The 19,415-nt window shown below is 42.1% G+C and overlaps 1 protein-coding gene across 4 annotated transcripts in view; it reads right to left on the bottom strand.

The window, feature by feature from the left end:
• Positions 1 to 7,810: 7,810 nt before the first annotated feature.
• FAM81A (family with sequence similarity 81 member A) overlaps positions 7,811 to 19,415 on the bottom strand; it is a 69,438-nt gene continuing 57,833 nt past the window's right edge. For 2 of the 4 annotated variants that reach the window (XM_045202108.3, XM_045202105.3), the window contains exons 7-9: positions 15,311 to 15,446; positions 13,498 to 13,693; positions 7,812 to 10,199 (exon numbers count right to left, since the gene is read on the bottom strand). In XM_045202108.3, the coding sequence (XP_045058043.1) occupies positions 10,075 to 10,199; positions 13,498 to 13,693; positions 15,311 to 15,446 (457 nt within the window). In that variant the 3' untranslated portion in view covers positions 7,812 to 10,074. Of the gene's footprint in view, positions 10,200 to 13,497; positions 13,694 to 15,310; positions 15,447 to 19,415 lie in introns of all 4 variants that reach the window. The other 2 variants (XM_045202106.3, XM_024568361.4) reach the window with 2 other exon arrangements.

Here is a 19,415-nt window from a genome sequence, read left to right as displayed (position 1 = left end):
CCAAAGCACATCATAATTACATTACCCAAGATTAAAGATAAGGAGAGAATCTTAAAAGCAGCAAGTGGAAAGGAGATAGTTACCCACAAAGGAGTTTCCTTAAGACTGTCAGCTAATTTCCCAAAAGAAGCCTAGAAGGGTCTGGAAAAAAGTATTTGAAGTCATGAAAGGCAAGGGCCTACATCCCAAATTACTCTATACAGCAAAGCTGTCATTTAGAATGGAAGGGCAGATAAAGTGCTTCCCAGACAAGGTAAAACTAAAGGAGTTCATCATCACCAAGCCCTTATTATATGAAATGTTAAAGGGACTTGTCTAAGAAAAAGAAGATAAAAAATATGAACAGTAAAATGACAACAAACTCACAGCTATTAACAACCAAACCTAAAAAACCAAAAACAAAAACTAAGCAAACTAGAACAGGAACAGAATCATAGAAATGGAGATCACATGGAGGGTTATCAGCGGGGGAGTGGGAGAGGGAGAGAGGGGGAAAAGGTACAGGGAATAAGTAGCATAAATGTCAGGTAGAAAATAGATAGGGGAAGGTTAAGAATAGTATAGGAAATGTGGAAGCCAAAGAACTTCTATGTACGACCCATGGAAATGAACTAAAGGCGGGGGTGGAATGCAGGTGGGAGGGGTGTGCAGGGCAGAGGGGAATAAAGGGGGGGAAATGGGACTACTGTGATAGCATAATCAATAAAATATATTTAAAAAAAAACAATGTAAAGAGAAAGCATCTTACTAGCAATAGCATTTTCAATCTGAGAATAATGAATGCCCCTTGAAGCTTTACTCAAAGGTCCAAGCTACCTACCATTACCTACAGTAGGCAATGAGAACGATTAAATGCAGGTGTTTTAAAAACATCTGAGAAGTGTGGCAGGAGGAGTGATGGAAGGGAAGAGGGTTTTGTATTTTCAGGCCAAAACTAATGAGTTTTACACCCTGATGCTATAATGTGGAGTTCCACTCCTGTCTCATTCTCCTTCCCATCTGCAGCTGTAAAGGTCTGCGAGATACAGACCTAAGTGCATCTGCAAAAAACACAGGCTCCGACACAGGGATTCCTCCCCAGAGGTTTTAGGGACAGAATGTGGTTATCAGAGGAAACACACTAGACCTGGAGCCAGGGGGTCTGGGCGCGCAGCCTTGCTTCACCAGCTCTATGGCCTTGGCCAAGCTTCCTTGAGATTTAGTTTCCCTATTTGTAAAATGGAAACATTAATTTCTTACTCACTGGGTTGTCCAAATTAAATGAGATATGTACTTTAAACAGTCTGGCAGATAATAGGGGTTTAATTAAAATTAGTAACTGATTTCTTTATCTGAGAACAAGAATAATAATAGTAACACAAGAGTGTTATGAGGGCTAACAATTTTAGAGAAAACTGATTTGTGAATGACAAAGTCCTCTATATGTATTGTCATTATTTAAGAAATTTTAAAGTTGGGATGGGGTGAGGTCTAGGTTTATCTTCACTGTTTCTTAACAAATCTAGCTTATTGCACCACCTAGTGATAGACTTTATAATTCCATAGTTTCTATAGTTTAGAAAAAGCCAAAATAAGGTTAAATCAAAATGATTTCTTCTTGCTGAGTCTTTTTTTTAAAGATTTATATTTATTTATTTTTAGAGAGGGGGAGGGAGGGAGAAAGAGGGAGAGAAACATCAACGTGTGGTTGCCTCTTGTGCACCCCCTACTGGGGACCTGGCCTGAACCCAGGCATGTGCCCTGACTGGGAATTGAACCTACAGCCCTTTAGTTCACAGGCTGATGCTCAATCCATCAAGCCACACCAGCCAGGGCTCTTCTTGCTGAGTCTTATGAAGCCAGAGAAATCTACATTGTCTAGCTCTTAGAACACTTGTTTAAGAGAGGTCTTCAATAAATTTTATTTATTTTATTTTTTTTAAGACTTTGTTTATTTGTTTTTAGAGAGAGAGGAACGGAGGGAGAAAGAGAGGGAGAGAAACATCAATGTGTGATTGCTTCTCACACACCCCCTACTGGGGACCTGACCTGCAACCTAGGCATGTGCCCTGACTGGGAATCAAACCAGTGACCTTTTGGTTTGCAAGCCAGCACTCAGTCCACTGAGCCACACCAGCCAGGGCTAATAAAATTTATTTTTCACACTGCCCAGAAATAACATGTAAATGTGACAATGTGCATAAAAGCACTTTGTATGGACAGTCCCCAATATTTTTACGTTACTTTTGAAAGTTCCCCCAAACACAGACCCTTTAGAAAGATTAGTTTTTAAAAGTGCATTAATTAAGCAACATTTAGTTCATTTTGCTTTTCATTCATCAAAGTCTTAACCCATGGGGACCAATTAATTGGAGCTTTCATTAGCATGGGGCTTGAAGCTGCCCTACCAGGAGCTATTACCCATGAGACAGCAGAAGGAAAATAGAAACTTCAGTTCATCTGCAAGTTTTTCATGACTAGCTGATGTCTGACCTGTTCGATTTGAACTATTTGGGGAAATGAGACCATGCCTTCAAGTAGATCACAACCTAGGGAGAGTGCATGCTGGTACACATAATGGGCCACTATTTTTTGAAATATGCTAATTCACTTGTGTCCTTTGCATTTCCTTGCCCACCCCTCTCCCCGCCCAGGCCTCCCTATTCCACAGAAGCATCCATTGTCCTGGAGGGAACCAGGAAGGTTACAGCAGGAATGCAGAGAGTCCACATTCAGTTTTGAAACTCGGAACAGATCCTTGAAAGCACAGAAAGATAAAATTTAAAAGCCAGGCTTTGTCATGAGAGAACAAATTTTCTCAATTCCTTCAACTCCTAGTACTGGCAAGGGCCATGGACCTTGTGCCAGGTCTCAAACCTAACCTGCCTCCACGGTGCAGGGTGCCGAGAACACCGTCCTCCCATCAGGGCTGCGGCTCCCACCCCAGGGATGTGGAGGGTGTGACTCAGGGGAAGGCCGGTCCAGAGAGGGAGTGGAAATAGGAAGCCCAGCTCTCTTTGTCACCACACGGCAGTGTGCAGGGGAAAGAGGAAAGTTGACGAGCCTGTCCCCCCTTTCCTTCCTCTTGGGGTGAAAACCGGTAACAATGCACAGGGTGGTTTGAGGAAGCTGAGAACCTAGTGGGCAGAACAGAGAGGGCTGAAGTCTTACTTAGGAAGCTCAGCATGTGGTCCTGTCCAAAATGGTTAGGGCAGCAGCACAGCCTCTGTCAGACGAGAGTTCCCTGCCAGTTTCTAGAGGGCCCGCCGAGGGCCTGGGGGGCACTGGTAGGCCAGCAGGGGCCCAGGGCAAGAACAAAGGGGCTGTTACAGATCCCTACCCTCTGCCCTTGTTTTATTTCCCTCCAAAGCCCTTACTGTCAATGGACATACATGGTATTTACTTGCTTGTTTATTTTCTCTCTCCGCCCGCACCTACCCTAGAATTTAAACTCCAGAAAGGCAGAAATTTTGGTCTGTATGTTCACTGCCACGTCCCAGCCAGTGCAAGAGTTGGTGCTCACTCACTATTGTGGTTACAGCTTGTCTGTGGAACTCACATGCAAAGCCCACTTCAACCTTCTCCGGTACTCAGTTTCCTGTTCTAGAAAATGATGAAGTTGAGTTCAGTGATCTCCAAGGGCCCTTCCACTGAGGCATTCCCTGGTTCTGGTTCTTCCTATTGAAACGGATTCCCTAGGAGTTTGTACTCCCGCCACATGGGGGAAGCAAGGAACAGTGAATCCCAGAAGGCTGTAGGTAGTGTGGGAAAGAGTTCACACTTCTGTGATGACAAATGAGGGGATCCTGCCAACATCTTCACTCCCCTCCACCCCGACTCCCCGCCCCCCAACCTTCCTCCTTGTCCCAAAGAGGAGTCAGACCTTTGCTTTCTTTGGGTCCCAAGCCAGTTCCAAGGATTAAGTCACAAGTTTGAAACTTGAACAAATAATGGTAATTAGGGATAAAAACAAACCAGAGGCCCTCTAAAGCAATCAGACAGGCCTGTGATAAGCTAATTACAATGACTAAGCACCGACTTTAGCTCCAAGTTTATAGACATCTGAGCAGGCTCAGGATCGGGGAGAGCTGAGGGAGGCACTCCTCTCAAATGTTAAATGTGAGGTGGGGAGCCGCCAAAATCCTCACTCATCGAGATAAACAATATTTTACTGCAATATTTATAAATATCCAAATTAACAAAAAAAATCTGCAAGGAACAAAATGTCAAAAATTTAAATAAAATTACATAAAAATTGTATATAGGGGCACACATTTTTCTTTGTGTTTCAGTTTCAAAACGGTTCCCCACAACCCAGTTGGATCTGGTCTTTATTTAGGGTTGGTAGTTTGTTCATTGTGAATTTGTTTTGCATTACTGTTGATATTTAAAAATTGCATTATTGCATTAACATATTATTTATCTTAATTACAGAGGTTTTAGTTTTCCAAGGTGAGTGTCTCAGTTAGGTTCACCCTGATCCCAGGCCTGCCAGGTCCCTCACACCAGGGCACATCAGAATCACTCACGAGTCCCCTGGCCAACAACCCCTGGCCAGGCAGCCCACACCTGGAATGTCCTTGTGTGAACCTGACAGACGTGCAGCCCACAGGCAGCCACCCCACCTGCCCTCAGCCGACACACGTTGGCTCTTCCCCCAAGTCTGGCACCAGCTTCTCAAGTGCTCCAGGTAGCAACATCTACTAATCAGAACTGGCAGAAAATAAAGACCTAGGAATCCAAAGAAACCCGAAACACTAATTGAAAAGAGTATATGCACCCCTGTGTTCATTGCAGCATTATTTACAATAGCCCAGACTTGGAAGCAGCCCAAGTGCCCATCAGTAGCTGAGTGGATAAAAAAGCCGTGGCACATTTACACAATGGAATACTACTCGGCCATAAAAAAGTAGGAAATCTACCCTTTGCAACAGCATGGATGGACCTGGAGAGCATTCTGCTAAGTGAAATAAACCAGTCAGAGAAACACACATATCATATGACTTCACTTATTTGTGGAATCTAAGGAACAAAATGAATTATCAAGCAATACAGAGACAGACCCTTAGGCAGAGAGCAGGCTGAGAGCTGTTGGTGGGGGTCGGGAGCTGGAAGGGGTGCAGGGACTGAGAAAGAAAGAGAAAAAACTCAGGACACGGACCACAGTGTGGGGGTTGCTGTGGGGGAGGGGACAAGGTGGGGCGATGGAGGAGGGTGTGGGGGGGACATGGTGACGGAGGGAGACCTGACTTGGGTGTGCACACAGTGTGGTGCAGGGTGGCGTGGCGTGCAGTTGTGAGCCTGGAAGCTGTACAGGTGTGTTGACCTGTGTCACCCCAATAAATTCAATAAAAAGGGAAACATTTTTCAATAAATAAATTGGTAAGTTTAGTTAAAAAAATTTTTTAAAAGACTTGGGAAATCATCTCTAATAGGGACAACTGGCATGACATTGTGGAGAGGGAGCTGGAGGTGCGACAGATGAGAGCGTGCACAGGTTGGAAGGGCGTGCCTGCTCCTGCCCAGGGCCGTCCAGTAGAACGTCTGCACTGGTGCACATGCAGCCGCGGACCACTGGGGGCTGCCGAGTACTCAAATGCGGGTAAGAAACTGAGGGCTGCAGTCCTACATTTATTTAATTCAGGTTAATTTATGCTCAGTGTAAGCGGCCACATGCAAATAATGGCTGCTGTCGTGCCGTGCAGCTCCAGGTGGGCGAGTCTCAAGTTTTTAACTTGCATTAGAACCACGCGCAGGATGTGCTAAAGCAGATTGCCGAGCCCACCCCAGGGTTTCTGCCTCGGTGGGTCTGGGGCAGGACCTGAGAGTTCACACTTCTAACAACTTCCCGGCTGACGCTGACGCTGCTGGGCTGGGGACAGTTTGAGAGCCACTGATCCAGACGGTATTCCGATTCCAAACAGCCGTGGGATATTAAACAAATCACGTGTGTCTTGGGTGTTGGCTTATATTGAAGCCATGTGGCAGCCTGGGTTTTGGAGGCAGATGTGGATTCAAATCCCTGCTCCTCCATCAATTAAGCTACGTGACCATCTGTAATCTGCTCCATCACAAAAAGGAAATAATAGGTCATATCAAACAGAGCAATAAGATCAAATGTGATGTATACCATTCAGTATGTATTATTTTTAAATTTCTCAATGCATCAATCATTATTTATTCATGTGACAAAATTTAATGAGGACCTACTATGTGCCGCACATGATGTGGTTCTTTTATCCAACAATAACTTACATTGCACCATTGTCTCAACTAAGGGATGCACCCTGCATTGAGTGGGTGTGGCCAGGGACACTGCTCAGCACCCCACAGTGTCCAAGACCGCCCCCACAGAGAAAGACCCCACCCCTCGTCATCAGTGCTGAAGGAGAGAGACCCTGCATTAAGTAACTGTCCCTCTAGATGCTGGTATCATCATCTTGTCCTTGGCCCCCAGATCTTTGTTATGCCCCATCCCTCTGGGGTGGTTCTTCAGGGGTGGGTTTGGTTTGGCCCGTCTTCCGTGACCCAGTCACAAGATCTCCTCAGCCTTGGCTGAGCAGGCACTAGGCCAGGGCTGGTGTGCCCAGTAGGTGAAATCTGACTTCTGGACTTCTCTCTGCCCCTCACCCCCACTTATGACTCTCAGGAGCCCCAGTTCCCTTGAGATAGAATTCTCTCTCCTCTCAGGAAAACCTTGTGAGAAAGAAACCTGCACACACCCATCTGATCTTGCCAAGCCCGGGAAGTTCTCAACGGCCCTTGCTCCAGCTCTTCACCCCCTCTGCTCCCTTCTTCTCACCCCGCCTTCCCCTGCACGCCCCCCACCCAGGGCCCCCTCAGTATACATTCTAAGATCATTTTCTGCTCAGGAAATATGTATATTAAATGAGGTTATATATGTGAACATGGCATTTGTAGCACAACAAGAAATAAGCATTTCCACAAAGTAATTTTGTCAAATTCCTCAGTGCCAGGGTATTAGTTATCTAAGGCTGCACATAGAACACACAGACCCAAAATGTGCTGACTTACAACAACACATATTCAGTGTCAGTCTCCGTGGATCGGATGCGGGCGCGGCTGAGCTGGGTGCCTCTGGCCCCAGCCTCTCTCGTGAGGTTACGGTACAGCCACTAGGGCTGCAGTCCCACCCGAAAGTTTGACTTGAGGGCCGGGGAATCCACTCCTTTTCTTCTTCTTCTTCTTTTTACAGTGGTAACATAAACAAAATTGATCAGTCTAACTGTGTGTAAGGGTACAGTTCCGTGGCATTAAGTACATTCAGAGTGATGAGCCATGACCAGAAGGTTTTCATCTTCCCAGCTGAAACTATACCCATTAAACCCTAACTCCTATCCTCTCCCCTACCCTCCAGCCCCCGCAGCGATCATGCTGCTCTCTGTCTCTCCGAGTTGGACTCCTCTAGGTGCCTCACACACGAGGAAGCATACAATATTTGCCTTTTGGTGACCAGCTTATTTCACGTAGCATGATAGTTCATTATATACATATCTCACATATGTCAGAATTCCCTTCCTTTTGTGTGGCTGAATAGTATTCCATTGTATGTGTATACCACTTCTGCTCATCCACTCTTCCATCAGCGGACATTTGGGTGGCTTCCACCTTTCGGCTGTTAGAAATAAAGCCGTAATGAGCACAGGTGTGCGACTATCCGTGTCAGCTCATTACAGGCCTTTGGGCTGAGGGCCTCAGTTACCTGCCACACCACGTGGCCCCCCCACGACGCTGCTTACAGATGGAGCCGCTCCCTCCCGACTCTCCAGTTCCCAGCAGGTCTGCCGAGACTAGAGCGCTGGATTTCCGCCACCACATGGTTTCCACAGAAAGGTAGGAGAAGCACTTCCTAGGGCATAATTTTTACCTCACGCTAAAAGACTTAAAAATCATACACCACATTCTTTGGAAATTTTACTCTTTTTATTGCAAATTTCTGGTAAAGGAAAGAACATGGAAGCTGATTCTCATTTAGACTTTGGTGATAAGAATAAGCTCACAACCTCCCCACCGTGTGAACCACCACTGGGGCCTTTGATACGCACTGAGGCCTGCATCCCACCTCCCAGAAGTTCTGACTTGATGGGGAGGTGGGGCCAGGCCCGGCCCCAGTAGCTTTGTGGACTCGCCAGGTGACAGCAACATGTAGCCAGAGCTCATGACACGGAGTTGGCGGCATCTGAAGCACCTGAGCAACTCAGCAGACAGCCGAGCGTCCCCGCACCCCTACCTGTCTCCAGCCGGTCTCCCCTGCCCCCTCCTCCAGGCACCAACGCCTCCTGTTCAAAGACCCCTGAGGGGAGAGACGCCAGAGGGGCCCTGGCTCTCTGCTCTGCTGCATCTTGTGCTTAACGCTTAGAGAACTGAGCTAAGTGGGCCGCTCTATCACAAAAGGAAATTCACGTTCTGATTGCAAAAGAGCATTAACCATTTCTTTTCAGTGGTAAGTGGAAGTAGTCTTCCTATGTTGAAATGCAAAGACTCGTGACAAAATAAGGAAAAACGTGTTGGATGGCATATTCCTTATATGACTTCTCAGGTCCAAATTTTAAAAAAAAATTTTTTTGTCAAGCCATTGAGGGTAAAATATTATGTAATTTAGCAGCATCTTTTATACGGGTAAACAGTAATAGCCAGCGAGATGTTTCATTTATGATTTATCCTAAAAATAGAAAACACTTTGATTTTCCTGAGTCCTCGGCAAACAAAAAAAAAGAGTTTTTAAAGTTTTAAAAGTATTCCTGTTTTCTTTCTCTGGGGCACCCTTACAGCTCAGAACAGTGTGTGCCTCGTTGCCAGTTTCCACGTACACAGGTGGACAGACGGCCCAGGGGGCCGATGCTCAATGACTAATCCCATACGGTGACCGAAGAGAAAACGCCCATCCTCTGCAAAGTTACCCCAAAGGAAAGTTTCTCGACAGTGTTATAAATGCAATATCAATTTGATTCTCTGTCCATACAAAAGCATGAATTTCTATTTCATTAATAATAGTGGTTCATGTCTTAACTGTGATAAAATTTAGACTTTAAAAAATACATAAGATCCCATTTTTACATCATAATGCCGATAGAGTATTATCATGCCTTCTGTTTTGTTCACGGAACTTTGTAGGGTACAGTGCATTGACGTGATAAAACCAAGGCACAAGAATACAGTAAGTATATATAAACTTGAGCACTTCGTGCCAATTTTGGAAACATTTAGAGAGGAGGTCACAAAGCCTGAAAAATTCGCACATCCTATAATGATTAATGGACAATCCATTGTGCAATCAACAGACTATTAACCACCATTTCATTATTAAATATATGGCTATCACTATACAGGCTGTGGATAATTGAAAAAAGTTTTCAATATTAAAAACTGGTATAACTAGGTGGTCAATGTAGATATTGTGCCTTATCTAGATAATTGTCCTAAGTTTCCATTTTAATTTTTAATCCATATGGCAGTTATCAATTTTTAAACTATTTTCATCATATAAGTAGTGGGGTTCTTCCAAATGTTAAGTCCCTTCCCCCTACAAAAGACAGAAGATTTATAAGAAGATAACCAATATAAGAAATGTACAGACAACAATAATAAAAATCCAACTATTGACTCACAGGTTGAATTCTAATCCATCAGGACATTCTCTTAATTTAGGGTGAGGAGCAACACATTTCTGTGACAATTCATTAGTTTCTTAATTTAAAAAATCACCATGACATTTTCAAAATAGTAAGGTCTTGGCTAGAGCATCAGGCATTGAAGGAAAATTAAGTTGGAAAATTTAGTCTTTTCATTCATAAAATGAAGGGGACAAGAGCCTTTTCAAATCAGGGAGTGAAGGGAGGGTATCCCACTGAATTTAGAGAAGTGGAATAAAGTGCTAAAAATTGTATTTAATACTTTTAAAGATAGAGTGTTTTCAAGTCTCAAGGTAAACATTTAGACCCATGAAAACACATTTCTTGGCACATGCACGCGTGAATAGAACAATTCCAAACGCCACAACAACCTGGCTACAGAAGTATCTAACTCCCACACCAACTGGCAAAACCGCCTTTGAGGTCCTTGTCCCAACTCCCTTCACATGGGCGCTTCTGGCTTCTGCATCTGTTGGATTTGCTTCTGGAGGTGATCCTTGTCCAGTTTCATCTTGGCTTCGAGAACTTGCCTGAGGGATCCTATGCTTTCATAGATGGCTGTAAACCCTTTAAGAAGAGGTAAATTTCACAAGAGTTAATTTTTTTTTAAATGCTGTATCAAATTCTACATATATGACTAAGCATATAGTCATAGTTGATTTGGGCAAAAAGTATCAATAGATGCTAAAACTAATGGAGTAAAACTTTGCTGGAAAAAAGGACAGTTACATAGTTTCACAGTATCTCCCTAAGGTTACTTTTTAATTATAAAGGGGAAAAAAACCCATTACAATGGAGAAATCTGGCAGTTACACTTTAACCAAAGATCAAAGCCAACTTCACCAATACTGGGAGAACTGACATCATATACGCCCTGGTCAGGTGCCCAGGGAAGGACACATAACTTCTGTGGCATTTCTGTCTAAAACCTACGACCTGAATCTAACTGAGAGGAAACGAACAGACCCAAACTGGGGACATTCCAAAGTCCTGGGCAGTACCCTTTAATGGTGTCAACATCACTGAGGAACTGATCCATATTAAAAGACACTAAATAAAGAAGCACGATAATTAAATATGTGATGTGTGACTCTGGATTAGAACATAGGCCAGGAAAGGTTTGCTATAAAGAAAACAACAGTGAAAGCTGAAAATTGAATATTGAAAAACATTTCATCAGTATTACACTGTGCTACAGTTATTTAAGAGAATGTCCTTGTTCTTAGGGTATACAGATTGAAATAATAAAGGGATAAAAAGGCATCATAACTTCTGAAATGTACTCTCAAATGATTTTAGGAAAAAATTACATTCACACAGACACAGACACATAAGCACACACACAGAAAAAATAGATTAAACAAATTTCCAAAATATTAACGATTGGTTACTCTAGATGAAAGGCACATTGAGTTTTTGAACAGTTCTTACAGTTTTTCTAAATTTGAAATTATTTCAAAATAAAAAGATAGAAAGTGAAAAAATTCCCCATCAAAAGAGAATTTCATACTATTCTGTATTCCTATTGGTTTTTAAAATAAATGTTTGAAAGGTCTTGTCTTCATTAGTATAATTAGATTTTTCTCTCAGGAAACTTCCTTTATGCAGCAATTCATGAAAAACAGGTATAAACTTTACATATTAAAAATATTGTTCTTACGGAATGGAAAGATATACAAATTAATAAACAAAAGAGTGGGTTATAAATCAGCATGAATGGCATGAGCTGTCATTTGAAAAAGCACACGCATGTATATCCTGTATGTATAGAAAGATACACACAAAAATGACCTCTGGATTAAAGAAGGTGTGAGCCTTTTTTTTTAAAGATTTTATTTATATTTTTAGAGAGGGGAAGGGAGGGAGAAAGAGAGAGAGAGAAATATCAATGTGTGGTTGTCTCTATGTGACCCCACTGGGGACCTGGCCCACAACCCAGGCATGAGCCCTGACTGGGAACCAAACCAGCGACCCTCTGGTTTGCAGCCTGTGCTCAACCCACTGAGCTATGCCAGCCGGGGCGGTGTGAGCGTTTTAAAAAATATTTTGTGCTTTATGATTTCCCATTAAGAAATGTATTAATTTTATGAGAAAAAAATAAATACTTTTAATTTTAAAAAGGTTCATATGCATTCTTATTCAGTACTAAATATTAAGAACCTCAATGGTATATTGATTAAATGAAAATAAATTCACTCAGGAAATGATGCAAAGTAAAACACAGATGAAATATTCAAATACCAAATTCTAGTAGCCCAAAGACCGTAAAAGAAAATTCATTTTTACCTTTACGAGCTCTTCAATTCATAAATTTAACTGTGGCTTCTACTTAAATAACACACTTCAGTGGTAACAACAAAATTATTCTTGAGATAACTAAGGACTCTTATCTCCACGCAGCCAAAGTGCAATAATTCCACAGAAGGAATGATGGAGTCACGGAACCGGAAGGAGCCAGGAGGCCGTTTGGTCCTCCTTCTCACGCTGCGAGACTGTTCTCTCTTCCCTGACCATGACCGCCCAGCTTCCACGTGAGCACTTTCAGGGACGAAGAGCCCTCAAACTCACAGAGCCACCAGTGTCTTTTCAGGACCAGTTAGTCGAGGACACAGTAAGCCCTCACTTAACAATAAGTTCTGTGACCTTAAGCAAGATGACAGTAACAAACCAATTTTACCACGGCTAACTGACACAAACAAGAGTTTTAAAATGATGCTGAATGTTGATCCTCATTCGAGGACCTGCTATACTTCTGCCGCATATTGAGTTAAAAGCTGTCTTCAGGTAATGTCCGCTTACTAGTTCCAGTTCTGTAGTCCTCACTCCGTGTGTAAATCTAATCCCTCCTTTTGTGACAGCGCTTCAGAAACTGAAATCAGCTCTCTGACATTGTCTTCCAACTGAGTGTGAATTAATGGGCCCTGTTGACCTTTGAGTAGAGGAAAACCATTCATTGCCATGGTGGTATACTGCCAGCAGTATTAAAAAACAAAGCCTTCAAAAGCCCCTCAAAGATACGTGCTTAGCTCTGAGACACACTGACCTTGGCTATGAATTGAAAAGAATCTGTAGACAGCACTAAAGAAAGTGCACCTCAATTGCAAGCTAAGCAATTTTCATTTTGTTTGCTTGTCCCTTATGGTGGCTCTTCATGTACATGGAATTAAAACAGTGTTTTAGCCAACACAGCACAGCTACTTACAAAATCACCTGAGGACATTTCACTGTTATTAGCACTACCAGGTTCGTGGGAGCTGTAGGGGAATACTACTGTATTTTTGCTATGTTTAAAGTGCACCCAGGTTTTCAGCCTAAACTTTTAGGAAAACACTTTTTGTTTTAATTTTTTAATTCAATTTTTATTTATTTATATTTAGATATTTGGGTTTTTTTGTATTATAAGGGAATGTTAGCCCCAGCTGGTGTGGCTCAGTGGATTGAGTGTGGGCTGTGAACCAAAGGGGTCGCCGGTTCAATTCCCAGTCAGGGCACATGCCTGGGTTGCGGGCCAAGTCACTAGTGGAGGCCACGTGAGAGGCAACCACACACTGATGTTTCTCTCCCTCTCTTTCTCCCTCCCTTCCCTCTCTGTAAAAATAAATAAATACAATCTTTTTTTTTAATGGGGAATTTTAGCATTTATTTTTGAACATATTATGGTACAAGAAATTTTATATTACAAATAATTACAAAACACAAGAACAGATGCAAGGTATTTGGGTACTATTCATGTTTAATGTGCATCCTTATTTTTCCCTCAAAATTTGGGCAAAAAGTGTGCCTCATACACAGCAAAAGACAGTAATTAGATGGTTTTTAGATGAAACAGAAAATAAACTGTGAGAGCTGTTTCTTTTTGGCCTACCAGCATCAACTTCTGCTTTCATATCCTTCAGGTCCTCACTCATCTGCAGCTCCAGCCTGCTGATGCGCCCGTGCAGCTTCTCCTCTTCTTGTTTTGTTCTCTGCACTTCCACATGCTTCTTCTGACTCTCTTCTATTCTGTCCAGTCTGGCTGACATCTGGCTGAGCTTCTTGTCCATGTCCCTTTCACTGGCTCCCTGAGATCCATGACAAGAATTGCACTTGATTACTCCAAAAAGAAAGTCTGTATGGCATTTGCATCGGCTAGAATGCCACTTAACAACAGTCTGCAAGGAATAGAATCGCAGAGGTTGCTCGATGGTCACCCTAATATCCATTATCCTTGTCTTTCTTAACAGACCCCGGTTTACAGATGGGTATAAGGTCACCCAGAATAAAGGCTACATTTTCTACTGTCTCCTGATTTGGGGGCAGCCATATGATTAAGTTGTGGCCAATGAGATGCAAGTTCAAGTGCATATGGTAGCTTCCAGGAAAAGTTAAAAGACAGCTGAGGCATACCTTTGCCCTTTCCTTTTTCTTCTTTTCCTGGGATTCAGACATGATGACTGGAGCTCTAGCAACCTTCTTGAACTATGAGGACAAGGGTCACTCTCTAAGATTGGCAATTAAGCCAGAAGGATCCTGGGTCACTGAGGACTGACAAGCTACCACATCAGCCCTGCAATTCCTATACCCACATATCTTCTATGTGAAAGAGAAATAAGCTTTTATCTTATTAAAGCCACCATTATCCTAGGGTTTACTGTTAGTTATTAGGCCAACCCACATGTAAAAATAACAGTTATCCAAAGACCCAGAAGCCTACAAATGTATTAGCATAAATCTAAGTAAATCAATCAGTAGATCTGATAAAAATGTGAAGGATGTTTAAAGAAATATTTGATACAGTAAATATTTCCTTCCCTTCCCTTCCCTTTCTACCATGCTTCATTTGTAGGGGAATCTGTGTCTGCTCTGGTGAGCTCTGGAGGCCAGGACTACAAACTCCAAGCCATACGTGGGCTACGGCCTGACAAAGCTCTCACAGTGCTGTTCAATGCACAGTCTGCAATTTAACAGCTGGGCACTGAGAGAGCAGAGCCAGAGGTGCAAACTACACCAGTCACTTCTGCTCCATCGAAGTCCAACAGAAGGAAGCAGTGCAAGAAAAGAGAAGGGACAGGGCGATGCTCAGGCTAAATAACCAAACTAAAAACGTGCCTGCCAAGTACCGGTTTCAGAGTCTAGTGATTTTGAATACTATGTAGGCAAGGGCTTTCTCAACCTCGTTTTTGAGCAGTTCTGCAAATCGTAGTCCTGTGGGAGAGTGGGGTAAAAGGAGAAGGAAGCTGGAAAAGAAAACAGTGAATTCTCTTCACATGTTGCACAATGGCATCTCATACTGTGGCTACAGTGTGACTGAGGGGCCTGGCGGGAGAAATCCAATCAAGACTATTTTTTCCAGATCATGAAATTAAAACAAGCTAGGTTGAAGTTTGTAATTGCATGTTTCATTTAAAAAAGCAGATGGGCAATTTGGTTTGTTAAGGTCTTCACTTAAATTCATCTTAGCTGAAAATATTAAAATTTTCTACTTAGCTGTTGTGAACCGAAACAAATCAACATGCTCCATCTCTTTATCCCAAATACAAAGAATCAATAGGAACCACGGAAATGGATTCTCAGGCAAGACAAAATCGAACAGCTTATGTGGCGCTAAGTGAATTGGTGATAAATTGTTAGGTATTACTGAGACACTACAGGCCCCACCAACTAATTTTACCATGTTATTGCTAAACATCACTACCTACACTGTTTTCCTTAACAACCAAGGAAAGCTGATCAATTTTCTGTAGAAGTTCTTTTTCTATCCGTTCTTGTTCCTGTTGCAGCCAATTCCGAGCAGATAAAATCTGGTTACTGAGTTCCTCAATCGTACCTTTAAATCTACAATAAAGGAGACGGCAAGTTAGATGTAAAACAATGTGAAAATGACATCAAGCAACCTTAGTCTCTGACTATCAAACATCTCACGAACAGGTCAGCAGTAAACTGTGCTCACTCAGAATCATTGCTCACCTTTTCTTGGAATTGCATTTAGCACTATTTGGGGAAGGGGTGGGAAGGGGAAGAGGATGTAACAGAAAAGCACCTGATGATACTTTCTGCCCATGAAGAGCCAACAGTGTGGGCACTGCAGTGTCACAGAGTCACACAAAGCCACACCAAGTGCTAGTCTTTGCAGTTCAGAGGATCCCCCACTGCTCCTGGCTCAGAGGACACTGCCCCGGTTCCCCCTCAGGCTTCCCTAATTCCCAGGGCTCCTCCTCCGTCTGCCTGGCTCCCTTTCTCTACAAAGTTCTCCAGATTACTCCGGCCTCCAAGTAGATATTTTCTAATTTAAATAAAAAAGAAAATTGAAAGAAAAAATAACCCAACTCTTCATCCCTCTTGTCCTTTCCCTTTCCAAATACCTTAAAGTAACACTTGCTGCCTTCCTTTAATTACTTTTTTATTATTCTTATTATGAAATGTAATGAAAGTATAAAAGAATATATGTGTCTTAAATCATCATAATAAAATAAACACCCATTGTTGTAAACCCCCTAATTATCTGCAATATCTGTTTGCTTCTTTTTCTGTTTTAAGAAATCCTTAAATGTAGCCATAAGAGAGATGCAAATGAAAACCACAATGAGATCACACTTCACACCGGCCAGAATGGCCGTCATAAACAAATCAACAAACACCAAGTGCTGGCGAGGTTGTGGAGAAAAGAAAACCCTAGTGCACTGTTGGTGGGATTGCAGACTGGTGCAGCCACTGTGAAAAACAGAAAACTAGAGATTTCCTCAGAAAACTAAAAATGGAACTGCCTTTGGATCCAGTGATTCCACTGCTGGGATTATACCCTAAGAACCCTGAAACACCAATCCAAAAGAACCTATGCACCCCAATGTTCATAGCAGCACAATTTACAATAGCCAAGTGCTGGAAGCAACCTAAGTGCCCATCAGTAAAGAAATGGATCAAAAAATTGTGGCACATTTACACAATGGAATTCTATGCAGCAGAGAGAAAGAAGGAGCTCCTACCCTTTGTGACAACATGGATGGATCTGGAGAGCATTATGCTAAGTGAAAGAAGCCAGGTGGTAAAAGACAAATACCATATGATACACCTATAAGTGGAACCTAATCAACAAAACAAACAAATGAGCAAAATAGAACCAGATATTTGGAAATAAAAAACAAACTGACAGTAACTATAGGGGAAGTGGGAGGGGACAATGGGGAGGAAAGAGGGAAGGGTCATCAAGGAACTTGTACAAAGGACACATGGACAAAGCCAAAGGGGAGTAGGATCGAGGGTGGGAGGCAGAGATGGCTGGTGTTGGGGGGAGTGGTGGGGGAAAAATGGAGACAACTGTACTTGAACAACAATGAAAAAAAAAGAAATAATAAATTATAGATTTGAAAAAAGAATCAACACAAAAGATATAAAAACTCACATGCTATATAATCTTCATCTTTTTGAAAGCTAACCTATTTTATTGTGCCAGACTCCAGATTGCAGTGAGAGACGGAAGCACAGAAAAGATAGTGGGGGAAGAAGAGAAAGAAGAAAAGCACACTTCCTCTTATCAAGTGCTTCAGAAAGGCAAATAAGGGCTTGAAATGTAACAAACTTCTAATGGGGAGGACCTTTTCTATAATCTGAGCCATAGGCTTACTAGAAAGCAGTAAATATCGATAGTTGGCCCGATATAAATCATCCTCTGTAGACAACAAATGCAGCATTTTGATATTTTTTTAAAAGAAGAAGAAAGAAAATAAAAGATAAAGGAAAAAAAGGCAAGGCAAGGCAAGGCAAGGAACAAAAGAAGGAAGGAATCCTCAAATGTAAACTGGATACACGGCTGCCTAGCCAGAGACTACATTTCCCAGCCTTCTTTGCAGTGAGGTGCAGTCACATGACTAAGTTGGACAATGATAAATACAACTTCCGGTCCATTAAGAACAAAGCTCTTTGGCGTTACCCAGGCTGGAAGCCAAGCCAGCAGTTGGGCCTAACGGTGGACCACACCCTGCAGCCCTGCATAACCGGGAAGACTGACCACAGAACAGCAGCTTTACTGAATTCATTTATTCTATCAGTTTTTTGGTGCAATCTTAAGAGTTTTCTATGTCATGTCATTTGCAAATAGGGATCATTTTACAATACTTTTTGTTTTAATTTGAATGTCTTTTGTTTCTTTTTATTGCCTACTATCCCTGGCTAGGACTTGTGGTACTATGATGAAGAGACGTGAGAGTGGGCACACTTGTCTTGTTCCTGGTCTCAGAGGAAAAACTTTCAGATTTCCATCAATGAGTATGATGTTAGCAGTGGGCTTATGATATATGGCCTTAATTAGGTGAATTACACTCCTTCTATACCCTTCTTATCCCCCCTTCTTAAGAAGGAGAAGATATACTCCTTAATTATGTTGAGAACCTTCATCATGAAAAGGTATTGAAATGCTTCTTCTGAATCTGTGGAGATGATCATATGATTTTTGTCCTTTGTTCTGTTAATGTGGTTGATTAGTCTATACTGAATCATCCTTGCAGCCCAAGGACAAATCCCGTTTGATTATGGTGTATGACCCTTTTAATGTACTTTTGAATTTGGTTGCTAGTATTTTGCTGAGAATTTTTACATCTATGTTCATCAGGGGTATTTTCTTGTAGCATCTATATGTGGCTTTGGCATCAGGGTAATGCTGGCCTCATAGAATGAGTTTGGAAGTATTCCATCCTCTTCAATTTTTTGGATGAGTCTGAACATCGTTGACATTAATCCTTCTTCAAATATTTGGTAGAATTCACTCATGAAGCCATTTGGTCCTGGGCTTTTGTTTGCCAGGAGGTTTTTGATTACTGATTCAATCTTCTTTGTGGGAGGACCTCTGTCCAGCAGAGCTCTCCCAGCCGCCACAATGAGAAATAAATTGTCCCAGACACAATCTTGTTGTTCTGGCGGGAAAGGGGGTGGCAATTCCCTCTGGTGGGGAACACCTCAAGCCCTTCTCCCAAATGGTTTTCCCTGGGAATGGTATGTGTAGGGGTATACCGCATACATGCATACCTCATCAATCAATGTCAAAAGGCTTTAGTCATACAAAAACAGGTATTATCTTAGATAACAATTGAAGGAACACAGAGCTTTGTCATAGGTCAGGGTCTGTGAGACATGCTGACGCCAGATGGTCTTTATGACGTGTTTCATGAGATAAGGAGTTTACTTCTTATGCCTTGAACATCCAGTTTATATCTACAGGGCCATACAAAGCAAATCAGAGCAAGCTTCGAAGGATACAGTATACATTTCAGGCCTGATCCCCTCGGTGTTAGAGTCTGGTCATGTCGGCCACCTGTGTTACCAGGTTTTCCAGGGAGACTTACTAGCCCCTTTCAGAGCCTTCCCTTATGGGGCTGCAATCTCCGAAACCACACAGGGTGGTCCCCAACACCTCTTATTATTGTTCTGTTTCAATTCTCTATTTCTTCATAATTCAGCCTTGGTACATTGTATGTTTCCAGGAATTCACTGATTTTCTTCTAGGTTATCCAATTTGTGGACATAATTGTTCATAGTAGTCTCTTACGATCCTTTGCATTTCTGTGGTATCAGCTGTAATGTCTCCTCTTTCATTTATAATTTCATTTATTTGAATCCTCTTTCTTTTTTTTCTTGGTTAGCCTTGCTAAAGGTTTGTCTATTTGGTTTATCTTTCAAGCAAACCAACAATTAGTTTTGCTTATTTTTCCCATCTTTTTTCTATTGTTTTATATTCTGTATTTCATTCATTTCTAGTTTAGTTTAAGCTTTATTTTTTCCTTCTGCTATCTTTGAGATTAGTTTGTTATTCTT

This window comes from Desmodus rotundus, chromosome 7 (assembly GCF_022682495.2).
Source record: "Desmodus rotundus isolate HL8 chromosome 7, HLdesRot8A.1, whole genome shotgun sequence".
NCBI lineage: Eukaryota > Metazoa > Chordata > Mammalia > Chiroptera > Phyllostomidae > Desmodus > Desmodus rotundus.
This window is presented reverse-complemented; position numbering and strand designations above follow the sequence as displayed.